The sequence below is a fragment of the Ambystoma mexicanum genome, chromosome 13 (genome assembly GCF_040938575.1).
Source record: "Ambystoma mexicanum isolate Mex_15411 chromosome 13, UKY_AmexF1_1, whole genome shotgun sequence".
NCBI lineage: Eukaryota > Metazoa > Chordata > Amphibia > Caudata > Ambystomatidae > Ambystoma > Ambystoma mexicanum.
Window position 1 is genome coordinate 838709149 of NC_090938.1, and position 16140 is coordinate 838725288.

Genomic DNA, 16140 nt, shown 5'->3' on the forward strand with positions numbered 1-16140 from the left:
CGCTGCATGATGCCAGTGGACTGGACACCTCTCCGGAGGTGGAGTTTTGTCAGCCGGAGCCTGGCACTCTTGCCGATTCTTCATATTGGTGCTTTGTCTCGGGTTACCGAGTACTTGGGTTGGTCAGCTCCCCCAGGGGAGTTCGTTCAGGATGATCTCACGGACATCCTAAATCTCGGTCCACCCACTGACCTGGTTTTGCCTTTTCTTATGGCTCTGCAGAGAAGGGTGGCGGCGGCTTGGACTGCTCCGGAGAGTCTCCCGGCAGTGGGCAAGTCCTTGTCGCGAAAATACCGTCCAGCCAGTAGCGACCCCTGCTACTTGTCTAGGCACCCCACTCTGGAGAGTTTGGTGGTGCAGGCGGCTACGGCAAAGCAGGCGTCGTATCCTACCATCCCTCCGGATAGGGAAGACAAACGTTTTGACGGCTGGGCGAAGAAAGTGTTTTCTTCAAGGGGTATGGCGCTTCAGGCGGCCAACTCCATATGTGCCTTGTCTCGTTTCACTCACACTCTGTGGAACTGTGTTGCATTAGCTGCTGAACATATTCCCGAAGGGGACAAACGGGATGGCTTCCTTGCTATGGTTCAGGATGGCAAGGATGCTATGTGTGAGGCCGTTCAGTCGGGTTTGCACTTGGCGGATTGTGTCAGCCGGTCCATGGCGGCGAGCACAGTAATGCGCAAGTTTGCGTGGTTGCGGAAGTCTGGGTTCGCTCCTGATGTGCAGGCCCGGCTCCTCAACATGCCCTTTGACGGTGAACATCTTTTTGGCAGCAAGGCTGACGAGAGCCTTGAGAGGTTGCAGACCTCCAAAGCTGCAGCGAAGTCGTTGGGCGCTGCAGTTCGCCAACCTCCGCCTTTTCGTCCTAGGGGACAGCAATGGAGGGGGCGGTTCCTTTCGCTATTACTCGCCCTTCAGTAAAGCGAAGGGAGCTAGCAGTCAAAGAGGCCATCGTAAGAGTGCCAGAGGTGGAAATAAAGGTACTCAAGGTGCCAAGGCCGCTCGGGCAGTTGCCTCTTTACACTCAGGCAATGCCGCAGCCGCTGCCACTTAGTCATGAGGCCAGGTCCCATGGTTCGCCGGTTGGGGGGAAGGCTGGCGCAGCATTTTGTAGAGTGGCAAGCCATTACTTCGGATGTGTGGGTTCTGGAGATCATAACCCACGGCTACTGTCTTCCTTTTCGGCAGAGGCCTCAGAACAATCCACCAGGGAACCTCTCTTTGAAGTGTCCGCATCCGCTCCTTGCGCAGGAAATTCAAGCCCTGCTGGAGAAAGGCGCCATATAACTGGTGCCTGTAGCGGAGAGGAACCAAGGGATGGTATTCCCCTTATTTTTTGATTTCAAAGAAAGACAGGGGTTTGAGACCCATCATGGACAAGTTCAAGATGGTGACTTTCTCAAGTCCTCCAGGCCCTTCAGCTTCAGGACTGGTTGGTGTCTCTCGACCTCAAGGATGCTTATTTTCATGTGCCGATCCATCCAAAGCACAAGAAGTACCTGAGGTTCGCGGTTGGCGACTCGCACTTTCAGTTTCGGGTACTGCCGTTCGGATTGACCTCCGCCCCGAGGGTTTTCACCAAGCTCATGGTGGTGGTGGCAGCGCATCTCAGGAAAGTGGGGATTCACGTCTACCCCTACCTGGACGATTGGTTGTTCAGGGGGAGCTCTCCCGAGCAAGTCCTGGATCATCTGTCTGTCACCTGCCACTCCCTTCACAGGCTGGGCTTCTCCCTCAATTTAAAGAAGTCCCATTTGACACCAACGCAGCGGCTGCAGTACATCGGAGCAGTTCTCGACACGTCCCTGGGGCAGTGTTTTCCTCCTCAGGTGAGGGCTCTTCACATTCAGCAGATGGTGCACAAGTTTCAGTTTGCCCAGGATCTCCCAGCATCCGAGTTCTTGAGACTGCTCGGCCTCATGGCATCCTGAATTCTTCTGGTGCCAGAGGCTCGTCTGCGGATGAGATCTTTGCAGTGGGCACTCAAGCTCCAGTGGTCTCAGGCCTCCGGCAGGCTGTCGGACCCTGTTCAGGTGCTGCCCTCGGTAGCCGGGACCTTCTGTGGTGGGCCATCGAGGGCAATCTGATGAAGGGGGCCCCATTTTGGCTGCCCTAGCCGGAGGTGACGATCGTGACGGACGCATCCCTCACGGGATGGGGAGCTCATGCCAACGAGTTGACAGTCAGTGGTCGTTGGTCTCCGTCGGAGTCCAGACTCCATATCAATCTGTTGGAGCTGAGGGCCGTCAGGCTAGGCCTGAAGGTTTTTCTGCCGACTGTGCGCGGAAAGAGTGTCCTGATTCTAACGGACAACACGGTGGCCATGCACTACCTCAACAAAAAGGGGGGGGGCAGGGTCACTTCCGTTGTGCAGGGAGGCGATGCAGTTCGAATTCTGGGCCATCCAGCAGGAAGTTTCGATCTCAGCTGTTCATCTAGCCGGAGACGACGATGAGACGGCGGACGCTCTGAGCAGGCAGAGCTCGATCTCTCACGAGTGGGAGCTGGCTCAGGAGATTCTCCTGGAGATCTTCGCCCTTTGGGGGACCCCTCAAGTGGATCTCTTCGCTTCCAGTGTCAACCGGAAGTGCGAAAGGTTTTGCTTGCGGGAATTTCCTCCAAAAGGAGCCTTAGGAGACGCGTTCGTGGTGGAGTGGGCGTTCCCAGTGCTGTACGCATTTCCTCTAGTCCCTGTCATCCCGCAAGTGCTGCGGAGGTTACGGAGGTTCGGTTCCCGGATGATCCTCATTGCTCCGGCGTGGGCCCGGAGGACGTGGTACCCGGACCTTCTCGACTTGTCCATCTGCCCTCCACGTCGTCTTCCCTACTGAGGCGATCTGCTCTCACGGGAGGGGGGTCAGGTTCTCCATTCAGAGGTCAGATCCCTCAATCTTCACGCTTGGCTTCTGAAAGGTTGAAGTATAAGGATTGGGACCTCCCTGAAGACGTGATGGAGGTGTTGCTCTCGGCCAGGCGGCCGGCAACTAAGTCTCTGTACCTTTGCCGTTGGAGAAAGTTCTGCGACTGGTGCAGAGTTCAGAATGTGGATCCTTTTGAATGTGACATTCCCATGGTTCTGTCTTTTTTGCTTTCTTTGGGCCACAGGGGCTTGCAAGTGGGGACCATTAAGGGTTACCTGGCGGCGCTGTCCATATTTAAGCGCTCGTCTGAAGAGTGTTCCTATTTTAAAATTCCTTTAATTTTGCAGTTTTTGAAAGGGCTCACTAATGAGTCCCTTCCGTCACCTTTTCTGGTGCCAGGTTAGGATTTGAACCTTGTTGTTAAGTTTCTTGTGGGTGCTCCGTTTGAGCCTTTACATTCTTGCCCTTTGAGGCTGTTAACTCTGAAAACTGTGTTTTTGGTTGCAGTTACTTCCGCTCGCAGAGTGAGTGAGTTACAGGCACTTTCAGTTAAGCCACCCTTCACTGTGTTTCAGAAGGACAGGGTTGTCCTTAGAGTTCGTCCTTCTTTTCTTCCGAAGGTGGTTTCGGACTTTCATTTGAGCCAGAAGGTTGTTCTTCCGGCGTTCTATCCTCCTCCACATCCTGGTAAGGAAGAGGAGAGGCTCCATAGGCTTGATCCTAGGAGAGCGCTGAGCTTTTATATTTTGGCCATGTCCCGGGTCAGAGTGGACGCTCAACTTTTAATTGGTTACGCTGGAAAGCGTTTGGGACAAGCTGTGACGAAACACTGTCTCCTTGGATTATTTTAGCTGTCTCCGAGTGTTACCGCTTGGCGGGTAAGGACCCTCCGACTGCCTTGTGTGCCCATTCTACCAGTGGAGTGGCTGCGTCTACTGCCCTGCAGAGGGGAGTTCCTATTAGTCACATCTGTGATGCAGCCACCTGGGCTTCAGTACATACTTTTGTACGTCACTACTCCCTCGATTCCATCAGAGGGCAAGATCTGGCCTTTGGCAAGGCAGTTCTCTATTCCACAATTTGATTGGGCATGCTAAATTTGTATTCTAAATTCTTTCCCACCTCCTTGCTTGGTACTGCTTTGGGAGTCTGTCAGATATGTAATATGTCGGAGGACCCAATCCCCTCGAAGAACAAGTTACTTTCTTACCTGGTAACGTTCTTTCGATGGGATGGTCTGACGTATTCCATATCGTTCCCTCCCTGCCTTCCCCGCTGCAGAATTTCTTTTGCGATTGCAGCTTGCGTTCCGCAAGGCCTTGTGTGTCTGACTGGCAGAAAACTGGTGGCACATGTTCTGGGGAAAAAACTATAACTGAGGCTATGGGTGTCGTGCGTCCTATTTATCACATCGGGTGACGTCGGCCGTCGGAGGAGGTCCTCGGGGACGGCGCATCGACGTCATCGACGCAGGACGCAGATGCCAAAGATTTTCCGAAGCAGCACAGCTGTGGACATTACCTGTCATAGATATGGAATACGTCGTCGGACCATCCCATCGAAAGAACGTTACCAGGTAAGAAAGTAACTTGTTCTTTTACCGCATGCTGCGATTGCAACCTTGGTAAAGCACCCATGGGTGCTCAATTCGTCAAACTGGGTCAGGTCTTCTTTTTTCGCCATTTCTTGTTGTAAAGGTCCTTGAGATTTACTCTGTGCGCCAAACCAGGTTTGGTCCCTTTGCTCGTTTTGTCTTTGGCCGGGTTCACGAGTGAAAACCAACTCTGGCTCCAGAGTGTCTGGCGGGGGCAGGAAGCGAGGGAGATGCCTGTGCTCTGTCTCCTAGGAGGCAGGAATGCACTCTTAGGTGATTGCGGCTGAATGTCTGGCAAGGACAGCCACCCTGCTGGGTGACTGACAGCTAGGTTGGAATGAATGGGAGAAACCTGCATAAAGGGTGAGGCTTTTGGCTTGGAAGGCAGAGTCGACCACTGGAACGAAGGAATCCGAAGAGGAGCTTGGAAGAGACGTCTGCTGCAACTCCTGTACCGTTGGTTTGCCCGGTGAAGCCCTGCTGCTGTGCTGAAAGTACATTTTCATCTCAACTGGAGAAGCCCTGCAAGGACGAATTCTCCCCTTGAGTTGGTGGGACCAATCAACTCCAAAGTAAGCCACCTGGACATCCTCTCGAAGCTGGTTGTAATTCCACTGCAGTTGTTCCTGGTACCGAAGAGCCAGGGAGAGGAACACCAGATCATGCGTGTTGCTTTTAAGTTGGCCAAGAGCTCCAGGAAGATCCTCCGGACTCCCAAGAAGCAGGACTGACCAATCGTGAGCCACCTGTGCTGGACCCCAGATGCGCAGAAAGTCCATCTCGACAGCCAAGAGTCCGCAGTGGTGCCATTTGCTTAGATGCAAGGAGTGGAAACTGCGAAGTGCCACTGATTTGAAGTTGGCCTATTGCAGACACTGACCTACCACATTGTAGTGCAGGAGTCCCCAGACGTCGTTTTGGCTTGGAAGGCAGAGTCGACCACTGGAACGAAGGAATCCGAAGAGGAGCTTGGTGTAACGCTCACCTGATTCCCGTAGAGGCGCCGGTCTTGACTGGGCGTATACCATATCTTCAAAGGTGACGTGTAACACACGGCTGGCTCTTTGGGCTGGACCTCTGTGCACTGTATGTTTGACTCGAAGGATAAGATGTCTGCAGATAGAAAATATGGGATTAATGAACTGGGTTATTGAATGTCTCTCTTCTTCCCTTTCTCTTCTCCTGTAGAACCCCGAAGGTTAACGCTCTCACCTTAGGTAAGTGAACGCCGTGCTCTCCATCTGCCTCGGGGCAGGGTGCTGTAACCAGTTTCTTCACTGGATAAGGGGAGCAGGCCTCTTGACTTCAGAGGACTGCTGTCCGTCGTTCACTGCACGAACGGTAAGTTTCGAGTAATTCTAATGTCTTTAAAGTCTTTGGTAATGATGTCTCTTGTTTTGCAGGGTTCCGGCGATGGTGGATGACGGGCTGAAGTGAGTTGAAGATGGAGCCCGTGTGATGAATAGAAGCGCCTGGAAGCACGTAAGTAAGCGCTTGTTGCCTGCTTCACGATGCGCTCTAACTGTCTTTTTATTTTGCAGGTACAAGTTCGGAGCGGCTGCAGGGTGCCGGAATACCCACTGGGTTAGATGTGGAAAGGAGTAATGGCACGTGAGTATTAAAGTTCCCCAATGTCTTTAAACGCACCTTGTTTTGTCTTTCAGATGCCGGAATGCAGTGTGAAGACCTCCGGAGCGCACGAAGAGTAGGTAAGCCTTTGTCTTTCAGACTGCAGCGCGAGGCGTTGGTGACAGCCGATGGCCCAGGTAAGTGAAGAGCTGTCACTGAAGACCGTAATGCTAACCTGTTCTTTCTTGTCTTTATAGGTGTTGCTGAAGACTGGATTCAGGATGGTAAGCCTTTTTCCTTAGGCCCAGGATCAGATGCAGGAGACCCAATGAGCGTTCTGCTGCAGAGGATGCAGAATAACGCAAAGCAAGATTCATCCATCGGGTGTGGTTTAAATAGCCTCCTGTAGTGCTTAGGTGTCTCCTTCCACAGCCACGCCTAGGTAAGAAAAGAGTTCCTGCTTTCCAGAAGAGTTCCAGTGTTCTGAACCTAGGGAGTGGCTCCTGCCCCACCCAACAGGAAAAGTAGTTCCAAACAGAAGAGGATCAGAGGCTCAACTGGCAGGCAAGTAAGCAGCATGGTCTGCTGAAGGTAAGTCCACCCAAGCATTATGAGCCCGGCGCTTCCAGCGCTGGGACTGGACATATTTATGAGCCTGGTGCCACTGGCGCCAGGACTGGGTCCAAAAGGTCCCAATTGGGACTGGTTGGCACTCGGAACCTGGGTTATGAATCTGCTTCCAAGGGAGTTGGGAAAACCCTGACCTTTTGGAAGCAGAGATCATGACACTTGGAAGAGACGCCTGCTGCAACTCCTGTACCATTGGTTTGCCCGGTGAAGCCCTGCTGCTGTGCTGAAACTCCGAATTCGCCTCGACTAGAGAAGCCCTGCAAAAACGACTTTTCCCCTTGAGTTAATGGGACCAATCAACTCCAAAGTGAACTCTTTTGGGCATCCTCTCAGAGCTGGCTGTACTTCCTCTGCTGCTGCTTGAACTGATCGCCAGAGAGAGTAACACCAGATCATGCGTGTCGCTTTAAAGTTGGCCAAGAGCTTGAGGAAGATCCTCTGGACTCCCAGGAAGCAGGACTGACCAAGCCTGAGCCACCTCAACAGAGTGCTGGTCCCCAGATGCGAGGAAAGCCCATCTCGACAGCCGAGAATCCGCAGTGGTGCTGTTTGCTGAGACGCAAGGAGCTGAAACCGCAAAGTGCTGCTGAATTGAAGTTTGCCCAGTGCTGCTACCGACCATCCATTTCGTCTTGCAGGAGTCCTTAGACGCCCTCCCTCTTGTCCCCATGACTGAGACCCAGGAACAAAGGCATTGTATAACTCCAGGAACAGAAATGCAGCTGGATCCAGTTTTCTTAATTCAAAAGGTACTGTAAACCTAAGAGGACTTACCTCTTGTTGTGTAGCCTTGCTTGTTCTCAGTTGAGACATGACTTGAGACATGACTTGGTTGCCTTGCAGAGCTGCTTGCATCTTTGCCCTTCACAAGCCTGACAGCTTGTGGCCTTTCAAGTGTTCTTTATTTCTACAAACTCTTTTGAAATCTTTGTGCAAGTATTTTACTTATCTACCAGAAGATCTTCAGCTTCCCTAGACTTTGCTCAACTAACATTGGCTTGCCTGGTCGTCCTGAAAGACTCTTCTACCTCTGACTATGTGCCTTTACCTTTCCCACAGGAAAACCTTTACACCACAAACAGTATTGCTCTAAATGTCAGTGATAAATCAATGTCCACAGTGTCCTAGCAATTTAATTCACCTTATGGTGTAGGAAGTGTCTGTGTGCCATCCCCAATGGGTATCGTCTGATTTAGAGAAACTAAGTGTGTGTTTGAAAGTATACTTCAACGTTATGTGAGTTTCTTTGGTTAACTGTCACTGTGAAACTCTGTGTTACAAACTTAATGCTTAAGATCTACTCTCTCGGAGAATAAACACCTTTAGAGGGTTAAAGCAGGGATGCGCTCTGGCCCCATTCCGATTTTGCCCATGGGGATGGAACGGGTGTAGTATGGGGATGGAACGGATGAACCGATGTAAAATGGGTGGAACGGATGAAGTGGATTGAACGTGTGAAATGGGTGGAACATGTGTAGATGACGTATGTGGATGGATGATGCATGGAGAAAGGATAACGTGGATAGAACTAACAAATGGAGCAGTGCATAAAAAGGTTGCAGTCCATGGAATGGATTGGAGTGAATGGATTGGAATGCATGGAATGGATTGGAGTGCACGGAACGGATTGGAGTGCACAGAATGGCGTGACATGCATGGAATGGTTTGGAAGGCATGGAATGTCTAAAAGAGCACTGAAAGGAACAGTCTGAGTGCTTGAAACAGTCGTAATGCACGGAACAGTCAGAGTACATGGAACGGATGGAGTACATGGAACTATTGGAGTGAGCTCGATCTCGAGCACCTACAGTAAACCACCATATTCACATCTCCACGCTTACTCTCTTCTTTACACCACAACTCAAATAGAACACAGCAATACTATGACACCATTCGGTATAGCTGTTCTCATACCATCATCTGCCTCATGCTCCCCATCACCCTCTCTAAACACTGCTGGTTACACACCCTCCAGCCTAGGCGTTCTCCTCAGGCCTAACGCAGCCAAAATCGGTCTGGATTACAACCGTCCAGAACAAACACATACTCCTGATCTCCCAACCACCACACCTACCGCTAAAAAGCAGCTATCACACGAATGCCACACCAGCTGCACACATATCCGGTGCTCACACGCACCTTTTGACTCTCTCTGCTCTCTCTACTTACTTGAACTTCGGTTCCCGAGGGCGTTCAACCTACCAGCGCCTTGAGACTATACCAATGGTACATAAGGCGCTATATAAATGCAAAGTAACATAACTAACATTGACCCCTCTTGAGATGAGCATGGCTACTCAGTAACGCTACCAATGTTAGTACATGCTTATACCAAAGGTTGGGTTTACTATTACCACAAGGACAAGGCTGGTGCAGTCTCCCCCCGGGTAATGCATACAATCTTGCCAAACAACCCATTTGTTACAATTCAGAGATAAGGTGGTTCTCCGCACTCACCCATGGTTTGCGACCAAATTCATTTCAAAGTTCCATGTGAACCAATCTATAGAACTACCCTTGTGCTCTAAATCGGGCACCTCAAGGTGGATTGTCAATTGTGTCACACTTTGCTACACTCTTGCTAAGAGAGAACTGCCCTTCAAGCCGAGAGCACATTCCACTCGAGGCACTGGGGCGTCCATAGCATTCATTGCAAATGTTCCTCTCAAGTCCATTTACAAGGCTGCAACCTGGAGTTCTGTACACGCCTTTACAAAACACTATTGCCTAGACACTCACTATAGGTCTGATTCTCAGGTGGGATAAGCAGTACTAAGATCTCTTTTCACTACTGTTCCTTCTCACATCCTGCCGCCAACTCTGGATACTGCTCGCTAGTCTATGCACAGCATGTGATTCTAAGCAGATTAACAAACATCAGAAGACAATGCATTACTTACCGTAAAAGCATTTCTGATGGTTGTATCTGCTTAGATTCACATGCGCCCACCCTTCCTCCCTGATCAGAAGGAAGGAACATAGGCATTTTACTACTTTCTCTCTCTTTTCTGTACTCACTCACGATAGTCATAAGGCTCCCTCCCTGCAGAAAAAATACAATCGGAGGGACCTCAACACGTGAGAGATAGTGTTACAGGCGTGCCCATGTCGACGTCCCCTTTCGATCTTCGAAAGACCAGATGCAATACTCTGTGGTTACCACTAGATGTCGGACTATATGCACAGCATGTGAATCTAAGCAGATCAGAAATGCTATTAGAGTAAGTAATGGACGTCATTCCCTTCCCACCTTGAAGCGCTTTGAAGAACTTCACCTGTGTATAAGCGCTGTATAAATAATTACAATTTACAATGTCTTCGCACCAGATCTCGGGTTTCAAGCGGTGCTCAGATTGCGAGGCCAAAAAATCATTGACAGACCCACGCAACGTCTGTTTATGGTGTTTGGGTTCTACTCACGACACGGAGCCTTGCGCATTGTGTGCCAAGATGCAACCCAAGGTCCTGCGAGACAGCCGGTAAACTGGGCCTACCGTTGCCAAAGTCTCTGGCACGTGTCTCATCTGGTCGTCTGAGGAGCCCACTCGTCGCGATGAGGGCCGGCACTACTAGAAAACAAGAGGTCCTGCCCCAGAAGCCATTCCTCATCCGCTTCCTCACGGACGAAGCGACGCCACCATCAGCAGGAATCCGATTCTTCCCCGCAGCGAGGTAAGCCCTCTAAGGGACCGACCACTCGGGAAGAGTGCCATTAGTTTAAAAAGAAATGTTTGATATGTTTCCACAACAGGTGGCTGTCGGCACGGCTCCCACCCCAACCAGCAGACCTTGGCTGCAAAAGCGGCGCTCGGTACGTCCGACCCTATGCTTGTCAAGAAGTAGATATCTTCAGCGCCAACTGAGCTTTTGAGCTCCATGCCCTACTAGGCAAGAAAATCGCCCTCTAGAAGCCTCTTCCACAGCGCCCATCGCCCGTCGGAGCTATCCGTGCCGATACCCAATCCATCGGCCTATAGGGCTCTGCTTCAAGCGACTAAGCCCTCTGCAACGAGAGCTACGGATCTGAAGGATAATCCCTCGATGTCGACCATCGACGTCAGCGCCTTTCAACCGCTATCGCGGACAAGCTTTTTTGACTCCATGCGATAGATTTTCGGCAACGATCAGTCCGAGGAATCCAGAGGTAGACCCCATCTTCATGGGTTCAGGTGATGTCGACTACTTCGAGGACCGAGACAACTTGATGGCACTTGCTCAGGGCCTTCAATATGCCAGTGGGTCAGACACATCGCCAGGCCTTGAGATGCAACAAAAACCATACACTGAATCTCATGTCAAATTTCAGACATGATTTGATATAATAGGTTATTTATAACGTGCTTAATACCGAGTGGCTTATAAGCGCGGCCCGGGGATTGAACCTGTGTTGCTCCGTGTCATCTTGCTTCCAAGGCGAGCATGTTGCTCCTGAGCTATCCTCCCAAGACATTAGTAGAGAAAGTGGTTGACTCCCTCGGCCTCAAGTCGTCCGCCATTCCCCATCCTGGATGAGGGCCCGGCTATTGAGCACAACATACCCTTCAATCAGGCCATAGCTGATCCTTTGGCTTCCATCTGGCGAAACGCATGCACTGGTATTTCAGGATGCCACTATATCCTCCAAGCCCGTGGCATCCACGTCAAATCTCCCTAAAACAGGGAAGGGAAAAGGATGGACGCTTTGGCCAAGAAGGTTTTTACCTCTGGCAGCATGGCTCTCAACAGCTTGTGTGCCTACAAGTGATTTTTCTCTAACTTTGTGCAAGACTTTTATCCAAGACGTGCATCAGAATCATAGACTTTGTCCGAATGACAGTCTGCCCTGGCTCCCTAAAGGCACTCTTCTAAATCCGTTGACTTTGATATTGCTTGTCCCACCATAGGTTGTAGCTTGTGTTCTACTGTTAATGCTTGGAAAGGCTAATCTAGACTTCATTGGAGGATTCAGCTGTCCTCCGATGTTTTGAGAAACTATTCCAAGCTTTTTACTTCCCTTAACATTTCCTTTCTGCAACTCGGAATTTACATAAGTATTGGTGTGAGATGCAAATACTATCCTTGTGATTGAAGTCACCTCAGGGTGTAGAGTGTATGAAGCGTAACCAAAGATTATCCACTAGTTTGACTAATTCTGAAATGTAATTCCAAAGTTTACTTGAATAGTTACAATCAATTGTCTTTTTAAAGAATGCTTATTTAAAACTGATGTTAAATAAATATCTATTTAAACCTTGAGTATCAGTGTTACTTGGCTAATTGTATTGACTGATTTCATTTACCCTGCTTGAGATGGGCCTGGCTGCTCAGTCACACTACTAACTTGTGTAGTACAGACCTATACCAAAAGGTGGGTTACCGAATACCAAGCAGGTAAGTCTTGTGTAGTCTTACACTGTGTAACTACTCCAATTCTAACCGAACAAGGTCCTGAGCTAGTGCAGACTGATCCTAAGAGTTGGGGATCTACAAACCACTGGGATAGCTTACTAATGCATTACTGCCAGTAGGACTTTAGAAAACTCCCCTAACAGTCATTCTGCCATTGCCATTATTTGCTTGCTCCAAATAGTGTGTGTGGCCAGTTGTACGTATAGTCTGACATGCCAGTGGTAAGGTTCAGATTTTAACCCATGAGAGGCAATAGAATCATTTTAAGTGTAATGAAGTCTTCCCTGATAGTTTGTGATTGTTCTAGCAAGTATATGAACCAATATAAAATGACTGGGGGCAGTGAAATGTTGAGAATAAATAACTTTTTCCCTTCTCAGGAGAAGCAGACGAAAGAAGCCTTGACACGGAAACAGCAGAAGGGCCGGAAAAAGAATCCGGATGAGGAGGCGAATGAGCCAGCCGAGCTGCTCAAGAGGCCGCGGGAGTATACAGTGAAATTCACCTTTCCTAACCCTCCGCCGCTCAGCCCACCCATTTTAGGCCTGCACGGTAGGAATGCATTTTTAATCCATGGTCCTAGGACATCTCGAATGTGTAATGCACATATAGAGACTAACCCTGCTTAAACACTCTGCGCCTCTGAACTAACAATGTAAATGTCTTCTAATCCCATGTTATCGATACTAAACAAAATGTATGCTCAAGTTGTTTAATGCTGGGGGTATTTATAAATGTAAGTTTCTAAATGGCATCCCGGCATAGCACCCTTGCTCCAGCTCCTAATGAAATTATTTGGGTTGCTTTAATATCTGGTAGATAAGCGAGGCATGAGAAATTATCACAAGGATGTGGGTCCCAGCAAATTATTTCCACGTGCCTGGGCTGATCACTGATTGGAAAGGCACGCTTGACTTCTTTGAAGCTGTTTACGCATCTCTTCTGAACAGACAGTCTTCAATGTAGCTTGTTTCGTGGGATGGATCTGTTTGTATACGTGTGGGGATTTAGGTTGACTGGATTATTAATGCTACTTGATGTTTCTCTCCCCACCTATATACCATTATCCTGCTGCAATCTTCCAGTCGCAACTATGCCTTACTCCTTGAAATGACTTGGGCCTTGCATTCAACTCCCCACACATCTGGAATTGCTTCCCTACCCCCCCCCCAGTAGCCTCCCTTTGCTGTCCCCCAGAATTTAGATTCCATCTCTCTTGCTGCTGTTATTCAGTTACATCCCTGTGGGGCCAAATTCACCTGCTGCCCACTACTCAGAGGGGTTCGGGGGGTGGTGGGCAACTTCATCCCTGTGACTAGACTGGAGCCCAGCGCTGCCCACCTGGGATCCAGCCTCCCTCATCACTATAGCCATTCTGATAAATCCCTAGCAGTTTTCAAGAACCTTCCCGCAGGGCAGTGTTCCTAGAGATGCCAATGTTCAACTAGCAATCTAATTGGTCACGCCTGTAGTTATGGATGAATCCAATGGAGTCATCACGTTTTCCCCGGCACTTCCCTCTGTTAAGTAAGATTTTCAGTAATGGAATTTCTGATGCTTGTTAATCTGCTTAGAATCACATGCTGTGCTTATGGTCCGACAACCAGTGGTAACTGCGGAGTATTGCATCTTGTCTTTCGGGGACCGAAAGGGGACGTCGTCCTAGGCGTGTCTGAAACACTATCCCTATCGTGACGTGTGTAGTACCCAAAATCCCTCACGCGCCGAGGTCCCTCAGATTGTTTTTTTCCACCCAGATAACTGGTCGCCCGATAGCGGAGCTCTTCATGAGACATTGTTTATCTTACCGAATTGTCGGTTTAATCCCTGTTAAATCACTTTGCCCTTCAAGAACAATTCGACGAAGACTACGGGGGAATCGTCTACGGCTGTGGGTTCTGGCGCCTAAGATCCAGCGTTCAGACTTCCACGTGGTCGGGCCTTCTGGCCGGCCTACACAGTAGGGAGAGCGGGCTCTGGGTTTGCCATACTGCTATGATGTCTTTCCTCTTTTCCACTGCTTTTCTTTTTGGTCTGGTCACCCTTCCCTTCTACTATGGAAAGGACTCCATTTAGATTTGGCCCTGTGTGTAGGGTCAGATATCCGTGGAAAGACGAGCACACGTCGTGTAACGCTGGTCTCCCCCTAGAGCACGACCAGAAGTGGTGTTCGGCGTGTAAACTCCTTAAACCTAAAACCCCTAAGGAGCGCCGGTTGAAGCGGTGGGCCGCGTACGGAATGTCAGTCGTGGAGCCTCCCTCCCCTGCCGCAACACCAGCAGAAAATGACGGGGGTACATCGGATGACTAAACGTCCAACGCGGACGTTATAGACCTTGAGGCGGACTATTCTAGAGCCGCCACGCCCGTCCCCGACTCTTCCAGGCTCGACTCCGGTCTTGCTACAGGGACCACACCCGGTGACAGGGGTGTACAATCGCACCGCACAAAGCACGCAACCCCACCGCCCTCCTCGACGACTTCGTCGAAGAAGGCGAAAGCGCCATCGGATTGATGTGATCCGAAGCCTTCCCCGCATCCGCAGCAGCGCATGACGACTGGGCATAACAAACATAACAAGGGCGCTACTCCCCAAACTACAAACGCCGAAGTTTCTGAACAAGGCCCGTACAGGCCCAAAAACTGCGAGTAGGCCTCTACCTGAGAAGCCATCCGCTGGCCCTTCTGGGGCCGCGGAAGACATTTTCAGTGCCGACACATCATCGAAGACGTTGTATCCCGAAGATTCGGTGACTTATCCGTAAGAGCATCAATAGGATTGCTACGGCAGTGGGCCTAGTACCGGTTCCGCCCACAGTTATGGGCCAATCCGCCTAAAAGTTTTCCACGGATTTGGAAGACGATCCCGAAGACTCTTACGAAGAAAGCCAGGTACCCCTCTCAAGCACCCTGAGGAGATCCTCTCAACGCCTTAGGGCGGAGAACCCGGTTCCTACTCAGCTAGGTCCATTTGGGTCATCCAAGGGGACCACGGAGCAATTTGAGGGGTGTATGGATCGGCTGGAGCAGTTTTTCAGGGCTTCTGATCAACCTCCGCCGAAAAGAGCTCGGGTACACCCTAACCCTCAAACACAAGATGCCCAACACCTAGATGTCCAACACCAAGTTGACTATCAAGATGATGTCCAGATGGACACTTATAGAGACATCTATACAGAAGGAGGCTTCTTTTCTGGACAACTATGGGGAAGATCAAGGGGCAACGGACAACTGGGAGGACACCCAACAGGATGATCACAATTCTGATATCGTTTGCCTCGACTCTCCCCCATCCACCCCGATTCGACAAGCTTCTCCGGTGGATGATCAAATGGCTTTCAACAACATGTTGAAAAAAGCAGCAGAATTCTTTAAAATTGCCACGCTTGAAGCCTTGCCCGAACAAGATTTTGCGGAGGACATAATTAATGAAAAGCCTCCGGCAAGCTAGTCTATCCCTCTCTTGAGCTCTGTAAAGAGACGGCTGGCCCCTTCCTTACTCACACCCGCTCAGGCTAGGGCTGTGAACCCAAGGGTCAAAAAACTTTTCCGGCCCTCCCCCACCGACCCGCTTTATATCAAAGGACACGCAATCCCAGACTCGCTGGTGGTGACCAACACTCGCAAGAGAGCAGGGGTTCCCGTTGCCACGGGAGAGTCACCCCCGGAAAAGGAGTCCAAAAGGTTGTATGCCTTAGACAAACGGGTTACGTCGGCGGCGGCCTATACCGTCCAGATTGCCAATAACGCAACGTTACTGGCAAGCTACGTCGACGCCCAATGGAACCTACTCCAGGAAGGCCTTCAGGAGGTTCCGGAGCCAAGCTTCTCGCCATTGTCTCTGAGGGCAAACTTGCCAATCAGAATGTTGTAAAGAATACCCTGGACACCGCAGAGACAGCAGGCAGGTCTCTCGCACAGGGTACTCTCCTAAAGAGACACGCGTGGCTGCGCACGTCGGGGTTCAGGCCTGAGACCCAGGCATCCATTATCAACAAACCCATCGAAGAGGCCAACCTCTTGGTAGACGGTGCGTTGGAGACGGCCAAGAAGGAGCACGAGACTATTAAGTCGCTACACCAGATTTCCCAAAAA

At 50.3% G+C, this 16140-nt stretch overlaps 1 protein-coding gene across 4 annotated transcripts in view; it reads left to right on the plus strand.

Annotated features, from left to right (window-relative positions):
- Positions 1 to 16140, plus strand: part of ABCF1 (ATP binding cassette subfamily F member 1) — a 1170658-nt gene that overhangs the window by 828398 nt on the left and 326120 nt on the right. For all 4 annotated transcript variants that reach the window (XM_069635350.1, XM_069635348.1, XM_069635351.1 and 1 more), the window contains one exon: positions 12426 to 12597. In XM_069635350.1, the coding sequence (XP_069491451.1) occupies positions 12426 to 12597 (172 nt within the window). The remainder of the gene's footprint in view (positions 1 to 12425; positions 12598 to 16140) is intronic.